Raw genomic sequence first — 24,664 nt, 5'->3', positions numbered from 1 at the left:
ACTTATATAATGACCATAAGTGTTTATTTAATCTTATAAGCTCTTATTGTAATTTTTGTTGTTGTTTGGTTATTTTTCTAATAGAGCTTTTAAAACTTAAATAAGCTATTTTACCTCTACTAGCAAAAACATAAATTTTGAGTTTTTTGGAGTAGAGGTTGAAAAGATTTTTTTAAATGTCAAAATATATAAAATATCATTTACTTATTTAACAATCTTATTTATTGTTTTCATAATATAACTTTAAAAAATTTACCTATTAAAGTAATTTCATAAATTTTTAATAAAAATTTTATTAACAACTAAACAACTAATTTTTTTTTAGTAAAACTCTATTTACAAAAGTTCTACTAACAAAAGTTCTACTTAAATAAGTTATACTTGAAAAGCTGTACTAAACGGATCCTAAGAGAAAGAACACCCTATTTAAAAATGAACATAAAAATATTTTTATTAGTCATAAAAGTTAATAAACATCAACAAATTGATTTTTACCAAATACAAAAGATAATGAATATAAAGAAAAAAATGTTTTATATGGTAAGTATGAAATATAAATCATGATATATTAACAAAGGAAAAAAATAAATTCAAAAGAGAATAAAATTGAATGTTTAGTTTGCGAAGACTAGAGAAAGAATATGTAATTATAAGGTAGAGAGAGAAAGTGGTCAGTGAAAGATAATTTTGAAATTTGAAATTTTTAATAATAAAGTTATTTGTTAAAATGAGCGTGGAGAGGAATTTTGGTGGATTCAAAAAGAGTTTTTTGTTCCTGGTTTTTTTCGAAAAATTTTGTTCTAGTTCATCCCTACTGCTACTAGTAAGAGGAGTGCTAGCGACACCCGCTCATATGATTCGACTGTCACACTTGCTTCCTTTTAAATAGGACATCTGTCATCTTGTTGTTGTTGGTTTTTTTTTTTTTTTTTTTTGATGAGGGTTCCTCTTGCTTTGATTATTGTACATATTTAACTCATCTCACTTTTTTTTTTCTTTTTTTTTTAATTTAAAAAATCATATCACTTTAAAGACACCTTTACCTTTTAAGTTCTTTTCCTTAAACCCACCGAATCATCAGTCACTTCCAGCATTTTTATTTTTTAACACATTTCAATCCTACTTTTTTAGTTTAAAACATCTATTATTTGTATTCTATTTTTTCTCTCGTGAGATTCCTCTTCTTTGCTCCTTATTTGCATTTGATAAGCAAATTCAAGCCTGCATGTTGCAAAAACTAGATTAATAGATTAGTAAAAAATGAATGCATCAAATTCTTTATCCCAACAAGTGGTAAGCAAATCTTTTTTTTTTTTGATAATTGTAACGAGCATATCTAAAATTTTTAACACTCTTTTTTAACATTAACATTTGTGTATAAAATTTTTAATGGAGAAAATCTGAATTCTTGACATCAATACTTATTAATTCAATTTAGTAGAAGAGAATCTTTTAAAAAAATATATATATGCTGGAAGTGAACTGATAGTTGGTATGTCTAAGAAAAAAAAAAATTGAAGATAAGGGTCAAGTGATAAATATGGTCTTGTAATTTTTTAAATTAATAAAAATGATGAGTTAAATCTGCACAACAATCTAAATAAGAAAACACGTGTGAAAAGCGAGTGGGACGGTCGGTCCTAGCACTCCTACTAGAGGAGAACAAAAGAAGCCTAAAAGGGCAGTATCATCACTTTAATTGGCTACTACCCATAACAGACAAAGACTCGACCACACAGGATCAGTTTCCAATCTAAGGCAATCATTGACAAATACCACTGGCCAATAAGATATTTTCTAATTTCAATCAGCTTCTGATAATCCCAATTATCCAAAAGCATAATCCTATTATCCGAACAGATATCCCTCCATCCCTCAATTTCTCGCTTTACCCTAACAGAAAATTGGAGGAAAAAAAAAAAAAAAAATTGAACGAAGAAACGCGCTAATTCAATTTCCCGGGAAAATGGCACCTCTCCTTTTAACTTCTCTCTAATATCATCTCAATAATCGAGCCCTAAATTTTGATATAAATATTTTTTAATGGCCTTTCTCGTCTCTCCTCCAGAATTCTCGACCAAAATATTCTTCAACCCTAACCCTCATTCTACAAGTCAAAAGAGTCTCTCAGTTTTGAGCAATCACGAGAAATTAGGCTCTAGGGCTAGGGTTAGGGTATCTGGAATTTCGGAAGTGGGTCGAAATGTTCGGTTGTATGGACAATTTTCGGCTCCGGTGAAGCCGAGCAAAGAAGAAGAAGAAAAGCACAATTATTATGTTAACATGGGCTACGCGATTCGGACTTTACGAGAAGAGTTTCCAGCTCTCTTTTATAAGGAGCTCAGTTTCGACATCTACAGGTTTTACTTCGTTTCGTTTATCAGCGATGGCCATGAACAAATTCTTTTCTGTTTTAATTTTAATGATAGCGCGGTAGCAAATTGCTTTAGTGTCTATTTGTTTTGGATGTATAGTGGAATAATCAACGAATGCTTGTGATTTCAATTTTGTGATAGGACTTTACCTACAAGAAAATAAATAAATAAAATAAAATAAAAAGGATAGAAATTAGAAAAGAGGTGATCTCTTGGAGGGATCTTCCTCCAATTTGTCAAAAGACTTATTTTTTTCTTGATCACTTGAATGTAAAAGCCCAGGACATCACTGGAAATACTAAACCTACAAGTAAAACATACTAATAATGGAAATCCTATAAACCAAGAAAACACTCATTCTAAAAATTAAAAATCTGAATCCTAATGGAATTCTAATATTTTGACGCTCATGATCAAGATGGCTAGCTTCAAATTTTTATATGTTAAATGGAAAAAATGATGCCATCAGTTTCAAGTTATGCTTTTTGCATATAGTTTTGTTTGTCTTATCAAATATTGATATTCAAAACTAAGGTTCTTTAGCTAGGATTTTTACGACTTTGAAATCTCTGATACCTGGGGATAGGTCAATGGTATTAAGTGTGAGCATATGGATAACATCAGAGGGATTTTAGATGGTTGATTTGTGATTATCAAGTTTGATTGTGTTTCTGCGAGTACGTTTTTCTTTGCAACTGTGTATATGAGACTTGTATATGCAGCGCTGAAGGATGAGGAATTCAGTGCCTTTTTTGGTCGTGCCAAATCACCTTGATGATAATTACATGCATGTAACTTTTTCGTGTATGGGTATGGTGTTCTTTCAGAGGTTTGCTTGTTTCATTTAGTTTCATTTTACCTATTAATGTTCCTTGCTTTTCTGTAAATGTGTCAGCAAGTGCTGTATTGAAATGTTGAACATCATTCAGCTGTGATGCCATTTAATGGGTGTGTGAAATTATCATGAAACATTGAATTGTGTCCTGATTCTGATTTCATTCTTTCTTTTTGGAAAATTTTGCTAACATTCTGTTTCTTATGTTCAGGGATGATATTGTATTCAAAGATCCTATCAATACTTTTGTTGGCATTGAAAACTATAAATCGATTTTTTGGGCCCTGCGATTCCATGGTAGGATATTTTTCAGGGCATTGTGGCTTGACATCATTAGTGTGTGGCAGCCTCTGGAAAATGTTATAATGGTTCGATGGACTATCCATGGTGTTCCACGAGTCCCTTGGGAGAGTCGTGGTCGATTTGATGGCACTTCAGAGTACAAACTCGACAGGAATGGAAAGATCTATGAACACCGAGTTGACAACATTGCTCTGAATTCTCCTCCTCCAAAGTTCCGTGTACTGGCTGTAGAGGACTTAATCCAATCCATTGGCTGCCCCTCAACCCCAAAGCCTACCTACTTTGAAATTTCATCCTCGGATAGAACTTAGAAGCTAGAATCGCAAAAGGTCCTGCCAAATTTTGGCATATTTTGTGCTATGATTGAACCGAACCAGGCTGAGGTTACTGAGTTTGATGTTGGCATCTTGTTAGTGTCTGATAACTCGGTTTAGATTGCAATATGTAACTGGAATTGACTTGAGGTACAGGGTGACCTGAGTGCTATAAAATTAGCAAGCGTGCACAGATGCACTGTGTGTAGCATGTTGTGTTTAGTTTTCAACCGTGAACAATATTGTATGAGAGTTGTATAAATTAATAAATATTGTACAGTGGAAGTCTAGTGCAAGTTACATCACTCATTGCTATTATATTTGAAGTAGTGATATTTGAACCCTCATTTTATCTCACCAGTCCTCACTTTTTAATTAAATCCTGATATTTTCAAAATTAGTCTTATTAAAAGAATAAAGGATGAGTTTGCTTTGATAATCCAGATCTTGAAAAGATTCATCTGTAAGTAGCAAACTCAGATAAGAAGCATTGAATCATCAAGCCTTCAAGGCTTTTTGGCCCGGTAATAATGAAGGGTAAACATTTAGTGTGGGACAATCTCTCAAATAAAGTTCGAAGAAATTTTAAATTAGAACATTTAGGAGGCAACGATTCGATATTTGAATCTCTTGGTTTTTATTTGATGAAGGGAATTTTGTAGTGTGTTTATCTATCGATAATTGGAATATGTCAGAATTAGAATAGATTGGAATCGAAATTAAGAATGGAAATCAAAATAAATTATTTACTTCAACGGTAGAAATTGAAATCAGAATGAATTTATTTTATCTTGAAATTGGGATAAATAGTTGCAATAGTAAATTGACTTTAGTTGATTATTAGCATTATTTATTATAATAATTATGATTATTGTTATTATTAATAATAATTACTAATTCTATTATTATTAATAGATAATAATAATAGTAATAATTGTTTTATTACTAATTGAGATAAAAAATATTTTTTAATTTTCACTAATGCCACAAGTACTAATTCACTTTTCATTCTCATTATCTATTCTCATTCTAACCTCCCCTTTGGAGTGAAATTCTTATTCCACATTTCCAAATTTATGAGACCTACTCAAATTTTATTCATATTCCCCTCCTTATTTTGGAAATAAACAAATTAATGAATCTTATTTCTTTATTTTTATTTTTTAATTAATAAACACATCATAAAAGTAGTCCTAAAAATAAAATGGATTAATTAAATAATAGGGGCCGTTGAGTTAAATTGTGAAGATAAAATATCACCAGTCACCACCAGGTCTACGGTCTACGGTCTACCAGTCTAGATTTGCATTGTACAATTTTGTTTTTGTGTATTTTGTCATCCAGTTTTCGAACGACCCCAGCAGTGGGCCGTGATGGGCCTCCAAAATGAAAAAAAGTATTCGCCTTTCTTTGGTGCCCCTTCCCAACTCCACTCCAATGAACGGCTCATCATGACGAAAGATTTTTTTACTCTGTTGTCCGCTTGAGAGCATTGCGCAAGAGGAAAAGGGATCGGATCTCAACACCCATGGATCTTCTTTATCATTGATGCGTGTTGTTGTCACGTACCATCACCGCCACCGCTTCCTTGCTAAAGGCTAAAGGTCCCGTGATTTTGATTACTCCATCTCCATGTCCATTGTCATATGATTTCATGAATCATGACCATCGTGGATGACCTTTCTATTAGATGAATGATCAACATCTTCAAAGAAGAGAAATCTCTGATACAGAATTATTATTCGTTAGAGCCAGCTGGCAAGATGCCGACGTGGATAGCCATAGATTCGATCTGGCAGTTGACGCTTCAGTTGACTAGTAAAGAAAGGGCAATTTGGTGATTATGAATAAAATATTTCAAAATCGACAACAATTGCCGTTTGTCATTTAAAATGAGGAAATGAGGTTTCTGAAACCACCGTCTGTCAACTACCACATTAAAACCCGCCACAATAAAGGTACATTATGCATGTGCTGACTATATTACTAAAGAAAGTCATTTTCCCTTGCTAATAACTCCAGATATTAATTCCCACTTCTCGGAATCGCTTTCACTTCACTCATCATCCTTTCTTAGCCCTCTTTTATTCCTTTCTCTATTATTAGATTAACTATCTCACCAAAACCCAACCTCAAATCTAAATTGTTAATGATAGTAATCTCGTTTGTGAATTATTTTAGTTTTATGATTTGAAACTTTAGGGTTTTGTTTGATCGAGCTGAGAGATGGAAGTGGAGCTACCGAGGCTGGGTAATCGTGCCATGACTTTCGATGAGGTCTCCATGGAGCGTAGCAAAAGCTTCGTCAAAGCTTTGCAGGTTTAGTCTCGTCTATTTATTTGTGTACATTTTGGCCAGATCTGCCATTGGCTTGATTTTTATGCATTCATTGCGTTTCTTGATTTTCAACCTTGTGTGTAATTGATTTTCTTTTCCCTAATAATCTTAACATTGAATATTTTTGTTTTTGTACTTTTTTTCTGTTTTAATCTTTAATTTCTCAGCTATTTAATTAGGACGAGAAAGTTGAAATTGTTTCATTTAAGAGCATTGAAGGTTTGGATGTTTGTATTTATTTCAAAACAATTTAATGGTTAGTGGGGAGCCATAACAACTTTGACTCGGTTGCAAAATCGAATATTACAATAACACTGTTCATTAGGCGGGCTGCTTGTTAGCATGATAAATAGATAAAAAATATTGAAGGTTTTTATGAACAAAGTCTGTCATTGTTAATGGTTCTCCTAACTGATCTTAATTAGTGTCATTTCTGTTGAATGAATCAAAATACTTTGGTTAGTGTTTTATTCTGCATTGAGTGGAATTTTCCAGAGAAGCAAGTTAGTGAGAAGTTAACTGACCCCTTGAATAAAATATTAACTTTATGAGGCCTCTTAAATTTGACTTTTTGAACTAGGATATTAAAAAAAAATTGTCGGGGGAAGCTATCTGATGAAGGAAAATGAAAAAATATACCATGGCCCTTAGAAAATGGCTTGTACTGATATTTGCTGTTGTTTATGAGTGGCCTGTTATTAAATGAACCTGTAAAGATCATATATTCAACATGCTTGGGATCTTTTGATTGGATGCTGTCCTCTCTTTTTATTTGGACTTGACTCTCTTGTAGTATACTCTGTTGAATAATTCCAGCTTGACCAATGTGAACACACTATTTGGATGGAAAAATTTGCTTCCATATAAGTTTAATGATCATGCCATTTTCCTGACAGGAGCTCAAGAACTTAAGACCTCAACTGTATTCAGCTGCAGAATATTGTGAAAAGTCTTATCTTCACAGTGAGCAGAAACAAATGTAAGGCTACTTGATGTAATAATCATCACATGATTTGGTTTTATTGTCAAATTAGTATGAGAGTGAAAAATATCCACCTAGTTGTGTTGTTACAGAGCAAACCCCTTTTTTTTTTTTTAGCTTCACAATTAGAGTTATATACATCAATGTCCTTAACAAGATATTGTGTTGATTCTTTCTACGTGGAAACCTTGAGTTAATCATTTGATTACAAAGCATAGAAAATGAACTGCAATATAAAAATGTAAGATTTAATGAAGTAACTTGGAATGGGAGTGCTGCGATGAGGGTTATACCATTTTTTCAGACATTCATGCTTTTAAGAAGTGTTCCCATGGCTTGTATTCTTCCATTAGTTCTGCATGGTTTTGTGAACTGAACAGTCAGCTTCGGCAATGATTTCCACTGATGTATCTTATTCTTTATGCATGCATCTTTCTATTCTCTCATTGGAAAACTTTTGTGATATTATGCAGGGTACTTGATAACCTAAAAGACTATGCTGTAAGAGCGCTGGTCAATGCTGTTGATCACCTTGGCACTGTGGCTTACAAGTTAACTGACCTTCTTGAGCAGCAAACATCTGATGTCTCAACCATGGAGCTAAGGGTTTCTTGTATGAACCAGGTAAATTTCCCTGAGTGAATATGGTGTTATATGATTAGTAACAAATAAAATCGGCCTGAACTTATTGGATTTGTTGATATTAGAAACTTCTTACATGCCAAACCTACTCAAATAAAGAAGGTCTCCGGCAGCAACAGTTATTGGCGTTCATCCCAAGACATCACAAGCATTACATTTTACCAAGTATGATTAGTTATTTTGGCATTTTTCTAGAACTGCCAAGTGAAATCATAAAATAATTTATATTTTTCATACCTTTCTTATCTTTCTCCTCTTTTGCTTTAACACTCCATGCTAGATTCTGTGAACAAGAAGGTACATTTTAGTCCACGTGTACCAACTGATGCTAGGCAAAATCATTTTTCATCACGTCTTCAACCTACAGGTATAAGGGTTTTGTGAGGGTTACTAGCATCTTTTTCGTCTGACAGGTTTTCTTGTTTAGCTGGGTATGTATCTTATCACTTCTATAAATTCTTTACATTTAGGTATCCCTGCTTCTAAAACTCTTTCCTGGCATTTAGCCTCTGAAACTAAATCCACATCGAAGGGGACTCAGCAGGCTTTGACAAGGTTAGTGTAAAGTTGTTCTTGCATACAAAAAAAAAAAAAACTGCTTTTCTATTTGTATATGGTGTGCGCCCAGTTGCTTTGAGAGCATAAACAAGTCTTTGATAGTTATTTATCTTGCAGCTCTGAAGACCGCAAAACTTCTGGAGTTTTCCATCTGTTGGGTATGTATAAAAGAGAGATACCTTGTACTATCATAATTTAGTACACTTGCTATTTTGCTGATGGTGAATAATACTAGGAAAAGTAATATCTGATATTGGGAACTCTTATTACTGTAGATAATGAAGAGAATAAGCTGACAAAGTCCTCTGCTGTCTCTGCTCAATTATCAAGTGGAGGTCCTGCATCTAGTGCACTTGTGCAATCGTTCGGTGTTGCACGCAGGGTAATGTCAAAATCAACAAGAACCCTGACTTGTCCAGCACTCTTCTAATTGTTTACTTTAGTCAAAACAGGAGTAAATGGAGTTATGCTTAGCGTGATGTTTGTATGAGCTTTTTTGAGTGTGTTAGTGTTTGTTTGGTGATCTTTTGTTCTCCATTTGGTTGGTCAAGGCTTTCTGTATATGTTTCTCATATTCCACATAATGTTTCCATGGAAGTGTCTGAATTATTGTCATGTATAAACTTTTATTGTCGTGATAAATGTTGTCATTCATGTTCCTATTTTTTCCTTTTTAATTGGATTATGCCTGTGAAAATTGTCACTGGTTGGGGCTTATAACAGTTATTCCAACTCAAGTGGGTTATAAGTTCCTGAGTTGGATCCTTAATGTGGGCAGTAATATTGAGCTCAAAACTTAATCCCAAAGTAGATTGAAGGTGATATTTGATTGGCCATAACAAGAGACGCAATCGATATGCACTATTCCATGAGTTAGGAAGTCTACTTTGCTGCTTCAATTTTGATGATCTAAGCAAAATGCTGTTCTTTTTTGGTGGTGCAAAATAGTTTTACATTTCAAGAGCAGAAGAATTTTGAATACTGGAGATATTGCCATGCAGATTTGGTTCCAGATGTGTCTGCACAAGCCATGCAGATTTGGTTCCAGATGTGTCTGCACAAGCCTTGCAGATTTGGTTCCAGATGTGTCTGCACAATCATTATATTGCAACTTGTTGTAGATAGTCTGAAAATAATTATGACTTGGGGGTGTCGGTGGGTTTATATGATCTTGCAAATTTAACTACTGAACTCTATGTAGGGATCTGCTGTGTGCCTGTGCATGTATGAGAGACTATAATTTTTCTTATCTACTATTCAGTTTTGTGCATATTTTATGATCAATTATGCTGTTTTTAAAGTTAAAGATTTCCTATTGAGAGAATTAAGTCAATAGTTATGAGAGATTTTGGATGTCTTCTGCATGTTCTGTACTGCGCGTTTGTTCTCCAATATCTAAATCCCTGTCTAGGCAGGTGAAGGAAAAAAAAACTAGACGAGTAACAATAACATTGTTTTTTGCAGGACGCAATGGAGGGTAACAAAACTTTGGCACCATTTAGATCATTTGACAACCCAAGGCGTGAGATTGTACGTGCCCCTGTTCGCAGCAAAAGTGTGCTATCAGCTTTCTTTGTTAAACAGAAAACGTCTAAGCTGAAGGCTGGTTATGTCTCATGAATACTTATCAAGGCAAGTCAAACATGTCAATTAGGAGAAGTTGCCATCAGTTATCATCTCATATGATTGTTGATAGCGAGCTAGCTAATGTCAATCATCTCATATGATTGTTGATAATGAGCTGGTTTAATCAATTATTGTTTCTTCTACTCCAATCTTTTTCTCTTGGTGGCGTAATAATTGAGCAAATTGTGTATAAACTCCCATAATGAAGATCATTAACATGTCTGCTCACTGTATTGTAGCTCTGGTAAATGATTGTTGAAATCTAGTTGTGTAGATTACCAAACTCTTTCAACTGTCCAACATATATTTGTAATGATTTAGGTGATGTTGATAATGCCAGTGATGAAGCTTGTAAACTATGCACCTCTTTCATTATGCTTATTTTATTTTATTTCCAGATCTCAAGAGGACATGTGAGTACTGATGAGGGCTGGAGATGAACTAGCCACCATAAATATGACTAGAATTGTTTGTTATTTCTGTATCTCAGGCATGTGTTTGCAGTACATATTGCATCTGTACTCACATGGGGACCCAACCAAAATGAAGATTGAAGAACTAGGTTACCTTTAAGATAGATTCTACAGTTCTGGTCTGTATGTATAGAAGAAGATTAGGTTGCATTCTATCACTGAAAATTGAATATCTTATTATTTACAGAAGAATCTGAAATCCTTTTAAGGCCCAATTTGATAGTAAGATGTTGTAGTTTAAAAGTCATAGTTGTTGTAAAATAAAATAAATAGTTGTTGTAAAATAAAATAAATAAAAGTTGCTAGTATGCGATAATTATAAATTATTAATGATAATTATGATAAAAATAATCAAAATATTATAAGTTTTTCACTGTAAAAGCCTGTAATAAGTCAACTTAATTTTAGAGCATCATCAAAACATTGTTCACATTAATAAAAAAAAGTTTTAAAAAATTCTTCAAATGAAAAATTTTAAATTATTAACTACAATAATAAATATTTAACAAATATTTTAAATATTTTAGTGTTAAATTATAACTATCAATTAAAAGTCCGCATTAAAAACAAAAGGGTGCACTATTATTATTATTATTATTATTATTATTATTTTCTTGGGGTGGGGTCGCCATGGAGAAAAGGCAATAAAATAATTATAATTGGGTCGAAGGACTAACGACCTCATCACTGACAACACACCGACAGACCGGACACTGAAGCTGGAATCGCAAACCCGATATTACAGATCCAAATCTGAAAAATCTGAGCAGTCAGCTCACTGATTCAAAATATCATCAATACTCCTTCCTTCGATTCCTTGTATCTTTTCTACTTGGTTAAAATTGCGACAACAATGTCACAGTGGCTGCATCAACGGCCGTTACACAATCCGTTACCAAATCCGTACCCTCTTTCGCCGCGCAATTCAATGACCTTCCAATTCCAAAGACCAATGTTACTAGTTCTCAACCGAACAACTCTTCTAGTGTTACTCTCTCTCTTAGTCGTACTCGGCGTAATCCTCCCCTGGACTGGAACCCCCGGGTTCATGTTCCCAAACGCTACTTCCTCTCTCGCTAAATGGCGTGACTACACGCTGTCCCAAGCGGCGTCGTTTGTGGCTAAGAACGGCACTATTATCGTCTGCGCTGTGAGTCAGCCTTACTTGCCGTTTCTAAACAACTGGTTGATTAGTATTTCGAGACAAAAGCACCAAGATCAAGTGCTGGTTATTGCAGAGGATTACGCCACTCTTTATAAAGTGAACGGGAGATGGCCTGGTCACGCTGTCCTCGTGCCGCCTGCTCCCGATTCACAAACTGCCCATAAGTTTGGCTCTCAGGTTAAACAAACATTTTCATAAACATTTGCTGCTTCTGTTTCCTGATGTTATTTGTATTAGTCAGTAATTGATTACTTACTTTCTTCAAATGATTCTTTGAATGATTTGCGGGTGTGTGTCTAGGGATTCTTCAATTTTACATCTCGGAGGCCTCGTCATCTGCTGCACATATTAGAGCTTGGGTATAACGTTATGTACAATGATGTTGATATGGTTTGGTTGAAAGATCCCTTTCCCTATCTCCAGGGAGATCACGATGTGTACTTCACTGATGACATGGCTGCTGTACGTACACTGTACTCAATGACATTGGAATTAGTGTGAATTTGCTATTTCAATTCTCAAGTGCTTGTGCATTCCCATCAATTGCAGCTTGTTTCATCATTTTGATTCTTGCCTTCTTCCCCCCATTTGGGACCAGGTGAAGCCTCTTGATCATTCGCATGATCTGCCGCCTCCAGGAAAAAAAGGCCGCACTTACATTTGTAGTTGTATGATTTTCCTGCGTCCCACTGATGGTGCAAAGCTAGTCATGAAGAAATGGATTGAGGAGCTTCAGGCTGAACCTTGGTCCAAGGCAAAGAAAGCAAATGATCAGCCTGCATTTAATTGGGCACTGAATAAAACTGCTGGACAGGTGTGTTCTGTGTGCCTTTGTTGCCACTGTCAGAATGAAATTATGATGTTGGTGCTTTGGTTCCTTGTCCTCATTGAAATCATCTTATGAGACTAAATCTATTGACTTTTCATATGATGGTTGAATTGCAGGTGACCTTTGTATGCCTCAGTAATTCTATGATTGATCCTTTTCTTCCTACTAGCAATCAAATATTAACAAATGGTTATGGCTTATTGTGAATTTTGATTCTCGAGGCATACACCTCTCTCACTTTAGGTTGAGATTGGTAGTTTTTTAGTTCAGGGGAATCGTTAGTCAATTTTACTTCTCAAGTTTTTCTGTGATCAAAGAGAACAATTTGGATTAGTTTGTCCTTCTCAATAAAATGAAAAAAAAAAAAAAAAAATACATGAACTTTATCAGATAAGAAATTATTTTTGATGCATGACAGGAAACTGTTCATTCATGATCTTCTTTATCTTTGTCATCTAATGTTGTCTTCTCATGTTCTAATTATTAGCAATGTGTCTAAAACTGTTAGTTTCTTTCTTCTGAATCCGTCTGCTGAGCTTTTGCTTCTAAACTTGCTTTTGCAAAATCAGCTCTCATGTGCCATGGAAACTAGCCATATTGCAATTAGCCTCGTTCTTGATAAAGTATAATATAAACTACAACACTCAGTTGAATGTGTAAATAAAATAAAAATGGCAGAAATTTTGGTTCACGGGTTTGAGTTGGTTGTCATTTTGAATAGGTCTGAGTTGCTCTTTTTAGTGGTTGAAATATGTTCTTTGAAGTCTTTATTCCATCTTTTCCTGCTAGTAGGTAGAATCTCATTCGGCTCATTTTAACTAAGCAAAAATTTATTGGCTGATTTTTGCTTAACATCACAACTTTTGGGACGTTATGTTGTTGGGATTTCTCTGATGGCATTTTAATATCGATCCTTTGCAGGTGGATCTCTACCTGCTACCCCAGTCAGCATTTCCAACTGGGGGATTGTACTTTAAAAACCAGACATGGGTTGAAGAAACTAAAGGAAAGCATGTAATTATCCACAATAATTACATCACAGGTTTTGAGAAAAAGATAAAGAGATTCCGTGATTTTGGTCTCTGGTTGGTTGATGATCATGCTGTCGAGTCCCCCTTAGGCAAGTTGTAACAATCTGGGGAAACATATGATCTCTTTCTGCAGGACCAATAGTCCTTAGTGAACCTTAAATGGAGTTTGACTTGCCAATTGGATCGTCTTGGTGCTCATCAGGGGCGCCATGGAATCAAAGGGCAACATTTCAAGATTCAGCCGCTAAGAAGCTCATTGTTTCATTTGTTTCTGACGGGGTTTGTTTGCACAAAGTCCATGTAATTTATTGGAAATGTTTTGATAGCGCTTGTGCACTTCAGAAATTCTTTCAACATGTAACCCCCATCAGATTGCTGGCGGGTCGCCAACTTTTTGATGGAAATATGCCTCTTGATAAGAATTGTTTTCTATAAAAATATTAATATATCTATAAGATGATAATGAATAAATGTTGTGCCAAATGAATCAATTTTGTCTATTGCTTAGAAGGCAATTAGTCTAACCGTCGGACTACAAACTCAAGTGTTGTTGCAATTTATAAAGTAAATATACTTCAATAGTTTTGACTCCCACAGGCCGCGGTAAATTGAAGAAAACAATTTTCGAGTTTCAGTAAATCTAAAATTTATTATCCAATCGTACAACAAACTTGTAGAGCAAGAAGCATTAAATCAATATTTTTTTTAATTTTTTTATCGGTTTATAAAATTCCAATTTCAGTTGAATATAATTTTTTATAACCGATTAGCTGCACTTCGATTTTAATTTTCTCCCAAATTTGACCGATGCACACACATTGCTTTTTTTTTTTTTTTTTTAAGTTTAACGCACTTGACAACGCAGGTGGAAACAATGAATCAATAATAATTTTTATTTTACTTGTGGGTTTGTCCAAAGTATCGTTCAAAATTTGGCCAACAAGAATTTGATAATTGGCAAAAAGAAAACAGGAATTGACAAAATTAGGAAAGCATATTGTGTTAGCTGGCACTGCAGAATTATATTAATTGGACATGCCTATGGTACAGATTCTGTACCTAACATCTCCCGTCATCCCACCGTCCCATTTTCTATAGTTTAATTTCTCACTCCACATCCAACCACATCCAACGGCTGATGCTGCAGTCTGTAGCTTACAGATTCTGTAAGCTAGTCGAGTCCATATTAATTTATTAGAACTCAGAAATTATAAAATAAAAGGGAATTTTCTAATTTATCATAAAATTTGATAGCCCTTAAAGAGCATCCTTCGAGTTGTCTAAGCTGTTAAATATTTTTATTTATTAAAAGTGTGTTTGACATATTGTATTACATTATACTGTATTAATTATATTGCGTTACGACGTATTGCATTAAAGTACACTGCATTAAATTGTAATGCAATACTATATTTGGTGTAATATGAATTGTAATTATATTAAATGATATTATTTTATATTAATGTTAAAATTAAATTTATATTATTTAAATTTATTAATTTTTTAGAGTTTTATTGTTAATTTTTGGAATTAAGTATTAAATCATTGGGTCTAGATATTAATTTTTATATTATAAAAATTAATAATGTACCATTATTAAATAATAAAATATTCCAATACTATTTTATACTATTAATAATATTATACTATAATGTAATTTATATTTATATATTAATTATTAGAATATAATATAATCATATTATAATATAGTATTATTTAATATGACATTGCAAAAAAAATACTACTATATAATTATATATTATAATATGAATTATATTATATTATAAAACAATATGACATTAAACTATAAATTTATTTTTATTCATTAACGTCGACTGTAGTTTTTTAATTTAAATTTAGTTTTTTAAATAATAAATTATTAAACATAAAATTCATAAATTTATTTTATGTATTTAAAGTGAAAAATTAAAATAAGTTTATGTAATAAAAGTAAAATAATGTATTATCATTTATATTTAGGTTCATTTCCATCTTATATTATTATTATTATTATTATTATTATTAAAATTAATTTTTATTTAAATATAAATATAAATTAATATTTAATAAATATAAATTTTGTTAAATAATGAAAATTAAATAACTATATCTAAATTATGAATTTTATTGTTATGGAATATTGTTTAAACTCTATCTCTCATGGCTCATGAGTTTATTTTTTATACACCTTTTATTTTATTAGCTACCTTTTTTAATATAGTATAATACAATAAAAAATTACAGTTAAACATAAATTAACATAAAATTAATGTTTTAATACAATGCAAACAATATAATACAAGCGATCTATCATCGTAAACCCACACGACCAATCTCACACAATAAAAATAAATAAACAAATATATATATATATATATAAAGTTGGGACTTGAGGAGGTGATGTGGCATCACCATTTTTCATCTTTGTATATTCTCTATTATCTAATAAATAGAGAAAATTTCTTTTAGATTTGGATTTTCATCTTCTCATAATTAATTTGATTGTTATTACACAATAACAATTATGTAAAAGTTTTAATGAGGCACATTTTTTGTAATGAACATCCAAGGGAGAGTGTTATGAGTTTATTAAAATAAATGTGGATGTTCATAACATATATCTCTTAGTTTCCTCACTATCTCTCATTAGCAACATTTAGTTTCCCTATAACTCCCACTATCTCACAAGAAATTATAATTCATAATTTTTCATTAATTTCATGAAGTGATTATGTAACTATAAAAGGAGAGCTCATCTTTTTGTTTTATACACACATAATTGAAATGAATAAAATCACTTTAATAATATATTCTCTCATTTTATTCTTTATCTTGCGTTGTTTCTTTATATGTATTGCTGACTAATAATTTTTTTTTATTTTTTTATAAAGTTGCCTCATCTTAAAAGAAAATTAATTCATATTTTTTATCAGTTTCATCAAGTGTAAAGTAAGAAAAATTAATAATATTAATTTTTTTTTAAAACCGCGTGAAATACAGTTCTATTTTCTAATAAATAAATAAAGCTTAGTAACACATATGACGTAAATATATATATATATATATATATATATATTTCAGCTCCACGTGCTTTAGGCTCACAGCAGAGTTATACTTAGACTGAGAATTAATCAATAGTTTTAAATTTGCTTTAAACAGATAAACATTTATAGCACCCGTCATTATCAACAGTTACAAGGTAAATAAACTCTGCCTAAATAATCATATCATAACAATTCGAATCTTATAATAAAAAAATAAAAAATATAAATATAACGATTAACGTCATAATATTGTTCATCTTACTGTACCTTAAGCTCCTATTGAAAAAGACATGATTATAACCGACAATAATTTTCATTTAGTTTTTTCTTAAAAAATAAACAAAAGCAATCAGACACTTAAAAAGACAACCCACGAGTTAATTTGGAGAATATTAGATTCTTCCACCGAGTTTGTAGGTCGTAAGCAAGCGAGCGAGCAAGCAACGATGGTAGTTGGTAGCACTGGTGTTTCATTTTCAAGATTCACAAAAATCCCGTGGCTCTTCCAAATCCAAATCTTTGGTTTGTGAAATCTGTTAAAATTTTGTTTAGGCCTCTCATTGACAAGTGACAACAAACCCAAGACAGTCACCCGCCACGTCATCTTACTCATTTGTCAAGCTCCATACACTCTCCAATCTCTACATTAATTTACAAAGATTCCGTTTTTGATTGACAGTCTTCCCTGGCCTTCTTGCTTTTCTTGATTTGCATGTTTTGTTTTTGATGGAAATGTAATAAAATGGGTTCTTTGGAGAGTGGGCTTGTGGTTCCATTGAAAAGGGACAATCTTGGCCGGTCCTCGTCGAGAACTGAGAGGCAACACTCGTTCCTGCAAAGAAACAGATCGAGATTCTCACGTTTCTTGTTTTTCAAGAAGCTGGATTATCTACTATGGATTTGCACTGTGGCTGTTTTCTTGTTCTTTGTGGTTATTTTTCAGCTGTTTTTACCTGGGTCAGTGACAGTGATGGATGAATCTCAAGGGTCGTTGCGGGATTTTGATAAAGTCCCTGCAGATTTGATGTTCTTGAAGGAGATGGGTCTGTTGGATTTTGGAGAGGAAGTTACATTTTTGCCTTTAAAGCTTATGGAGAAATTTCAAAGTGAAGATAAAGATGTCAATTTGACTTCTGTTTTCCACAGGAAACTACACCGTTTTGGTTACAGAAAGCCCCAGCTAGCATTGGTCAGTATTTCTTGATTACTAGCTCACGTTTGTTTTTACTGAATTTTTATGTGCTTCATTGGGCTACCGTTTTGCTTGTTTTGACTTGGATTTCTTTTTCAAGGTGTTTCCCGATCTGCTGATTGATCCACAGCAATTGCAAATGGTGACTATTGCAATTGCATTACGAGAGATTGGTTATGCAATTCAGGTAATGACACTAATCTGCAGGCTGCATCTGTTTCAGCTTCTTGTTAAGCTTAACTCGGTTGTTGAATGAAGTCTGTAGCTATGCGTCTTGTATTCTTTACATGGGATATCGTTCATTTAGACCGACTTAGTTAATACTCAATTGCTTCTATCTTGCTCGTCTGTAGCTATGAGTCTTGTATTCTTTACATGGGATATCGTCATTTAGACCGACTTAGTTAATACTCAATTGCTTCTATCTTGCTCTCTGGGATAAATAAATTCCTCTTAACAATTTTTTTTCTGCAGGTGTACTCCCTTGAAGATGGCCGAGCACATGAGGTTTGGAGAAACATAGGAGTTCCAGTTGCCATTCTTCAAACTGGTCGGGAGAAGGCATCTTTTGTCAATTGGCTAAAGTATGTGAATCCTGTTAATAAGTCTGGAATATGTTCTGAAGTTAAGACTTAGATGTTAGCTAGATATCCTTGGAAGAAAACCAATGAGGGTCTTCCACTCCAGTTAGTAGAGGAGCAGTATGTTCAATTGTTGTACTTATAGGAAATGCCTTTGCAATCCTCACCATTAGTTGTATCTTTCTCCCCCAACATTTTTGTGAGTTATCACTGGAAGTTGTATCACTGTTGAAGTCAAGATCTAACCACTTCCAAGAAATCCTTTCATTTTGAAAGTTTGTATATCAGCACCATCTACAGATAATTTGATGTTTTGAGACTTTATACGCTTTACTCAGATATTTTCTTTTATTTGAAAATCCATCTTTTCTGAATGGACCATTAGGACTACTACACATCTTATCTTAATATTGTACAAGTTGTTTAATTGATTACTCTCATTTAGTTTTACCAGGGGGTTGATTCTGCAATAATGCATGATGCTTTTCGTATCTAGTTTGAAATGATTGGCTGTGGTTGGTTTATTGGTTTTAACAATTTTTTGTGATATCTGTTATCTTGCAGCTATGATGGCATACTTGTGAACTCACTTGAAGCAAAGGTTGTCATTTCTAAGTAAGAATATTATTTTGAGCTCCCAAAATTTCATTAAGAATATTATTTTGAACTCCCAAAATTTCAATCTTACTAAGTTCTTGGTTTTCTTCCTCTTTTAAATTACTTTACCGTAACCGTCCATATAAGGATGTCTTGGCTCTAAGACAAAGATTCAGTTTCTTCCATTTATGTTTAAATAGTTATGTTCTTGAATGTTCTTTTCGAACTCCATTAAGTTTTCATTATGCAATTCGATAAAATTTTATGATAAGGTTATTTGAATACTAATGTTAGAGACTCACTTTCTTCGGATCAGATGATACATTGACCTGTCAGAACTTAAGTTGCTTCGTTCTAGGCAGTAGTTGTCATTAAGATATCTGTCAGTTAACATCATTGATTTTACTTGTTACAGTATCATGCAGGAACCTTTCAAATCTCTTCCTCTCGTATGGACCATCCACGAAGGAACACTTGCTACTCGTGCAAGAAACTATGCTTCAAGTGGTCAACTTGAGCTTTTAAATGATTGGAAAAAAGTTTTCAACCGTGCAACTGTGGTTGTTTTCCCAGACTATGTCTTGCCGGTAATAACTGCTCGTGAATGTTTGGTTTTGTGGATGCTGGTTAAATTTCTTAAATGACATATTGGGATATAGTTTTCATGAACAGAGTGAAAGGGATATAAATGATCATTTAGGCAGTTTTATGTCTCTTTGATATTAATCATTGTGTTGTTTGTATAACTGTAGTTACATTAATGCTCATGCTTTTGACTGGTTTCTGAAGTTGGGATGTATTTCCAATCATTTCATTTCTTTGTGCTCTCTACAGATGATGTACTCTGCATTTGATGCCGGAAACTATTATGTTATTCCGGGTTCTCCTGCTAAAGCATGGGAAGCAGATACTAATATGGATTTGTACAACGATACTGTACGTGTCAAGATGGGCTTTAAGCCTGATGATCTTGTCATTGCAATTGTAGGAACTCAATTTATGTACAGGGGGTTATGGCTGGAGCATGCCCTTATTTTGCGTGCTCTTTTACCACTTTTTTCGGAGGTCTCTGTAGAAAATGAATCAAATTCTCCAATCAAGGTTATGATTTTAAGCGGGGATTCAACTAGTAATTATAGTGTGGTCATTGAGGTATGGTTTTATCTACTTATGCTCAAGACTATGGTTCAAGTTAATTGTATATAGTTTTCTCCAATTTTCTATTATATTAACCAAGTTCCAATAATTTCCGGTTACCCTCAGGCCATTGCTCATAACCTTCATTACCCTCTTGGAGTTGTGAAGCACATGGCTGCTGAAGGAGATGTTGACAGTGTTCTTAACACAGCTGATGTTGTGATATATGGATCTTTCCTCGAGGAGCAAACTTTTCCTGAGATTTTGGTGAAAGCTTTGTGCTTCAGGAAACCAATCATAGCCCCAGACCTCTCCAACATCAGAAAATATGTATGGTTTATTTCTTCAGTATTTTATAAAGATTGTCATCGGTTATATTTTCTCTGAAGTAACTAACATTTGAAATTAGAAGCAGATACATGTTAACAGAAAAGGTAGTCATAGGCTCTCCTAGATTTAGAAAAGTGTCAAATAGTCAAATTGTGCCCTTCTTTTTCTTTATTTTATTTTTGTTTTGTTTTTCAGGTGACTCATAATCTGGGCTTAACTTATAAGTTGGGGCATTATGTCCTTTTCTCAATCTCAAACTATTTCTTGTTAATCTTCATGATCTTATGGCATCTTGGATTTCAACTATGAATTGCTTCTCTTTGCTGGCGCTATAGCTTCTCTTGCATTTTCCATTATTTCAATCCTTATGCTGTCACTAATCCATTACGCTTCATATTGGCTTTGGTCATTCTTTGGCATTCTCTTTCTTGATTGCCCACGTAGGCTTTATGGTCTCCCAAAATTTTTGTCCTAACCAAACCTGAAAACATCAAGAGATACTTCCTGCCTTTGGAACTTGACATCTAAAGCGATAACCTGCTTTAAGTGAAAGCATTTCAAATGAATTGGCTGGAAGACACATAACATCTTCCCTGTCATTCTGAACTTACCGCAAATATGGAAGATCAATTTGGTACACATTTAAGAATTAGTTGGTGGAGTAAAATCTTTCCGTGAATTAATTTGTTTGTCTTACAACTACTTTTCTCTGAATCATCTTATGCTTCAAATTTTCGTTTTGTAAGAGAAGGTACTAACTGTGTTGGCAATAACAATTAGGTTGATGACAGGGTGAATGGCTATCTTTTCCCTAAAGAAAATATTAAAGCTCTTACACACATTATATTGCAAGTGATTACAAATGGGAAAATATCACCTTTTGCTCGCAATATTGCCTCAATAGGAAGAGGTTCTGTTAAGAACCTGATGGCTTTGGAAACTATTGAAGGTTATGCTATGCTGCTTGAAAATGTTCTCAAGCTGCCATCAGAAGTTGCATTCCCCAAGTCTATCAAAGAACTTTCTCCCAAATTGAAAGAAGAATGGCAATGGCATCTATTTGAAGCTTTTCTAAATTCAACACATGAAGATAGAACTTCAAGAAGTAACAGATTTTTAAACCAGATTGAGCTGCTGCAGTCGAACCATACTGAAAGAGACAGCTATCTTCCTGTGCCTGAAACTGATGACTCATTTTTATATGACATCTGGAAGGAAGAAAAAGATATTGAGATGCTCAATGTTAGAAAGAGAAGAGAAGAAGAAGAGGTAAGATTGCAGTGGCAGTGATGAGTCTTTAATATTTTGAGGTTGAAAATTTCCTGCTGGACTCTATTACTTGAGCCATTCCTTTGTGAAATTTCACATTCTTAGGAATTTTATGCAGTTAAAAGATAGAATTGATCAATCTCATGGAACATGGGACGAAGTGTATCGAAGTGCCAAAAGGGCTGATCGAACTAAAAATGATTTGCATGAAAGGGATGAAGGGGAGCTAGAAAGGACTGGTCAACCATTGTGCATTTATGAACCTTACCTTGGGGAAGGAACCTGGCCTTTTCTGCACCATAGATCGCTCTATCGTGGAATTGGATTGGTGAGTTAGCAAGCATATTGTGACATCCTTTTATACAATTTTATTTGAATTCTACATGCTTTGAGATTGTAAATTAGAAACTTTTAACTGTCCTTGAATTCGTTTTACGTATACGTGCTTTTGCAATTATTGATTATTACCCATGTTAGTAATACCGAAAGTTTTATGACACAAAAGGTTGTATACTCTTTCCCTTGCAGTTACTGATTATTATTCATGTGAGTTACACATACTTTTGCAATTCTAACTCGTAGCATTTCTTTTGGGCTTGATTTTGTTTTTTATTTTCTTAAACTTGTTACCCTTTATATTCATGAAATAATTTAAAATATGCACTTTTGCCAATCATCTTAACTACACAGACTGTATGATTGCAGTCCTCCAAAGGCCGCAGACCTAGAAGAGATGATGTTGATGCACCCTCCCGTCTGCCACTTCTTAATAACCCTTACTACCGAGATATCCTTGGTGAATATGGAGCCTTTTTTGCAATTGCAAACCGGATTGACCGTTTACACAAGAATGCCTGGATAGGGTTTCAGTCCTGGAGAGCAACAGCCAACAAGGTGTGTTTCCATGTCCTTTTATATCAATGTGAAAGCAGCAGGGTGAAGTTTTGCTGTGTGTGGCCCAAATCTGCTGCCTTGTGGCCGAGAGAAAATAGATCTTTTATTGCCATTACATAGATCAATTGCTGCATCTAAGATTACAGTTTAAAATGCGGTATCTTTGCATTTTGCAGTTCAGAATTCACAAAATACATATATTTGTTAAATCATTCAGTTTCTGAAGCTTGGCCACTATCCTCATTTATGATAATTTGAGATGTTTCTGGAGATTTTGAGAAACAAGTTAAGAGAAGTTTCTGGAGATTAAATCAAGACCTGCTCAAATTATTCTGTCAGGATTGATGACCCCACAACTACCACCTTTTGGGTTTTCTTAGGGCTGGAAGCAGTTACATAATTTTTTTTTTTAATGTGTTCTTGATCTCTTTTTTTTTTCATTCTAATTCTGGGGTTTAAACAGGTATCGTTGTCTAGGATCGCTGAAAATGCTTTGGTAGATGCTATCCAAGCGCGAAGGCATGGCGACGCACTCTACTTTTGGGTTCGGATGGATGTGGATTCGAGAAACCCTTTGCGACAGGATTTTTGGTCATTTTGTGATGCCATAAATGCTGGAAATTGCAAGTAAGAGCTGTAAATATCACAACTGTGTATCAATTTTGTTTCTTTATCTGCTGTCTGGATACTTGACTTGGTTTCTCTATTCTATTAATGGTTTGAAGGGTTACTTTTTCCGAGTCTCTGAAGAGGATGTATGGCATAAAGCATGAGTTGGAATTTCTACCCCTCATGCCTCAAGATGGGGATACATGGTCTGTCGTGCAGAGTTGGGTTTTGCCAACAAGGTCCTTCCTAGAGTTTGTTATGTTTTCAAGGTGCATTTTACCACTTGTGGGCTTCTCTATAATATATGATTTAACCTTTTGCTGGTATCAGAAAATATTCATTATATTCTCAATCTATTATTTGTCTCTTTTGCAGGATGTTTGTGGATGCCTTGGATGCACAAATGTATGATGAGCACCATGAAAGTGGCCGCTGTTATCTGAGTTTATCTAAGGTTACTTGCTTCCACTTGATATCATAAGACTTAAGTTCTGAATGGGAAGTTGTTTTTGCGCCCATCTATCTATCTATCTATCTATATCTATATCTATATGTATATCTATCTATCCATATATATAGATATAGATATATGTTTTCCCTTATTGGGAGACTTTATTATTGTCTAGGATTGAAGTTACCCACCTCTCAAAACCTGTCGTTTTAAGATAAATTCATGTGAATCTTCAGTTTTGTTACTAGAACATTTCTCTCAATCAGTGGGATTATTTTACGTATCTTATGGTCCTTGCAGGACAAACATTGTTACTCACGCCTGCTTGAGCTACTTGTAAATGTCTGGGCTTATCACAGTGCAAGACGGATGGTATATGTGAACCCTGAGACTGGTGCAATGCAAGAGCAACACAAGTTTAAGAGTCGGAGAGGTCAAATGTGGGTCAGATGGTTCTCATACAGCACTTTAAAAAGCATGGATGAGGACATGGCCGAGGAGGCAGATTCTGATCACCCTAGAAGACGGTGGTTATGGCCGTCAACAGGTGAGGTCGTTTGGCAAGGTGTATTTGAGAAAGAAAGGCATCTTCGGAATAAGCTAAAGGAGAAAAGGAAGCAGCAAAGTAAAGACAAACAAACCAGACAAAAGAGAAAGAGACGCCAAAAAGTAATAGGAAAATATGTGAAACCTCCACCAGAAGAGACGGAAAATTCGAACTCAACAACAATATTACATCAATGATTCTAGAGTCCATTTGATTCTTTGGCAGCTGGCATCTTTCAAAGTAGTTTTGATTAGATGATTCTTTTAATTTTTGATTTCTCTCCCCTCTGGTCTAATTTTTGCCAGAAAGGATATGTGTGGGTTTTGTATGCAACTTAACCGCATCCTTCTGGCCATGTCGATGAATGGCAAATGTATACTAGTTTTTTTCATTTCGGATCTGGTGGTACACTTCAGTTGTAATGAAAATGGGCATGAAGGTTTGTAAAGGAGGGAACTCAGAACAAGCATCTGTACAATCAATCTTTCAATGAATGTTTGTTAGGTTTCAAATACCAAAAATTGGTGGTTCAACCAGCTGTCA

General features: G+C 33.9%; 4 protein-coding genes across 7 annotated transcripts; all 4 read left to right on the top strand.

Moving 5' to 3' along the window:
• Nucleotides 1-1,823: 1,823 nt before the first annotated feature.
• LOC102627905 (hypothetical protein) lies at nt 1,824-4,112 on the top strand. Its single transcript, XM_006491144.4, has 2 exons — nt 1,824-2,360; nt 3,422-4,112. The coding sequence occupies exons 1-2, from the start codon at nt 2,044-2,046 to the stop codon at nt 3,822-3,824; spliced, it is 720 nt and encodes a 239-aa protein (XP_006491207.2). The 5' UTR covers nt 1,824-2,043; the 3' UTR covers nt 3,825-4,112.
• A 1,173-nt stretch (nt 4,113-5,285) lies between these two features.
• Nucleotides 5,286-10,753, top strand: LOC127898624 (protein ABIL1-like). Of its 4 annotated transcripts, none has more exons than XM_052437777.1 (10): nt 5,286-5,785; nt 6,030-6,146; nt 7,061-7,143; nt 7,620-7,770; nt 7,854-7,953; nt 8,069-8,155; nt 8,259-8,343; nt 8,464-8,504; nt 8,622-8,728; nt 9,811-10,331. In XM_052437777.1, exons 2-10 carry the CDS (start codon nt 6,054-6,056, stop codon nt 9,964-9,966), a joined length of 903 nt encoding a protein of 300 aa, XP_052293737.1. In that variant the 5' UTR covers nt 5,286-5,785; nt 6,030-6,053; the 3' UTR covers nt 9,967-10,331. The 4 variants fall into 4 exon arrangements, with proteins under 4 accessions (XP_052293737.1, XP_052293738.1, XP_052293736.1 ...); XM_052437778.1 differs by lacking the exon at nt 5,286-5,785 and adding an exon at nt 10,463-10,753 and having other exon boundaries at nt 5,806-6,146; nt 9,811-9,978; XM_052437776.1 differs by lacking the exon at nt 5,286-5,785 and adding an exon at nt 10,371-10,753 and having other exon boundaries at nt 5,806-6,146; nt 9,811-9,978.
• Nucleotides 10,754-11,101: 348 nt separating this feature from the next.
• Nucleotides 11,102-13,957, top strand: LOC102628491 (UDP-D-xylose:L-fucose alpha-1,3-D-xylosyltransferase MGP4). The gene is made up of 4 exons (XM_006491146.4): nt 11,102-11,787; nt 11,911-12,072; nt 12,209-12,424; nt 13,361-13,957. The coding sequence occupies exons 1-4, from the start codon at nt 11,299-11,301 to the stop codon at nt 13,568-13,570; spliced, it is 1,077 nt and encodes a 358-aa protein (XP_006491209.2). The 5' UTR covers nt 11,102-11,298; the 3' UTR covers nt 13,571-13,957.
• A 2,885-nt stretch (nt 13,958-16,842) lies between these two features.
• On the top strand, nt 16,843-24,654 carry LOC102628793 (uncharacterized). Its single transcript, XM_006491147.4, has 14 exons — nt 16,843-17,703; nt 17,807-17,893; nt 18,181-18,290; nt 18,852-18,902; nt 19,300-19,471; nt 19,719-20,036; nt 20,148-20,351; nt 21,132-21,620; nt 21,739-21,948; nt 22,326-22,514; nt 22,978-23,141; nt 23,240-23,392; nt 23,499-23,577; nt 23,875-24,654. Exons 1-14 carry the CDS (start codon nt 17,257-17,259, stop codon nt 24,316-24,318), a joined length of 3,117 nt encoding a protein of 1,038 aa, XP_006491210.2. The 5' UTR covers nt 16,843-17,256; the 3' UTR covers nt 24,319-24,654.
• The last annotated feature ends 10 nt before the right edge of the window (nt 24,655-24,664 follow it).

This window comes from Citrus sinensis, chromosome 3, assembly GCF_022201045.2.
Source record: "Citrus sinensis cultivar Valencia sweet orange chromosome 3, DVS_A1.0, whole genome shotgun sequence".
Taxonomy (NCBI): Eukaryota; Viridiplantae; Streptophyta; class Magnoliopsida; order Sapindales; family Rutaceae; genus Citrus; species Citrus sinensis.
This window is presented reverse-complemented; position numbering and strand designations above follow the sequence as displayed.

Bases quoted from the DNA above. Each gene is read 5' to 3' on its own strand.
- LOC102627905 (XM_006491144.4), top strand. From the start codon at position 2,044: ATGGCCTTTCTCGTCTCTCCTCCAGAATTCTCGACCAAAATATTCTTC. The intron at 2,361-3,421 runs GTTTTACTTCGT...TCTTATGTTCAG, and splicing joins CTCAGTTTCGACATCTACAG to GGATGATATTGTATTCAAAG.
- LOC127898624 (XM_052437778.1), top strand. From the start codon at position 6,054: ATGGAAGTGGAGCTACCGAGGCTGGGTAATCGTGCCATGACTTTCGAT. The intron at 7,144-7,619 runs GTAAGGCTACTT...GATATTATGCAG, and splicing joins CACAGTGAGCAGAAACAAAT to GGTACTTGATAACCTAAAAG. The intron at 8,505-8,621 runs GTATGTATAAAA...TTATTACTGTAG, and splicing joins TGGAGTTTTCCATCTGTTGG to ATAATGAAGAGAATAAGCTG.
- LOC102628491 (XM_006491146.4), top strand. From the start codon at position 11,299: ATGTCACAGTGGCTGCATCAACGGCCGTTACACAATCCGTTACCAAAT. The intron at 11,788-11,910 runs GTTAAACAAACA...GTGTGTGTCTAG, and splicing joins CCCATAAGTTTGGCTCTCAG to GGATTCTTCAATTTTACATC. The intron at 12,073-12,208 runs GTACGTACACTG...ATTTGGGACCAG, and splicing joins TCACTGATGACATGGCTGCT to GTGAAGCCTCTTGATCATTC.
- LOC102628793 (XM_006491147.4), top strand. From the start codon at position 17,257: ATGGGTTCTTTGGAGAGTGGGCTTGTGGTTCCATTGAAAAGGGACAAT. The intron at 18,291-18,851 runs GTATGTGAATCC...GTTATCTTGCAG, and splicing joins TCTTTTGTCAATTGGCTAAA to CTATGATGGCATACTTGTGA. The intron at 19,472-19,718 runs GTAATAACTGCT...TGCTCTCTACAG, and splicing joins TCCCAGACTATGTCTTGCCG to ATGATGTACTCTGCATTTGA.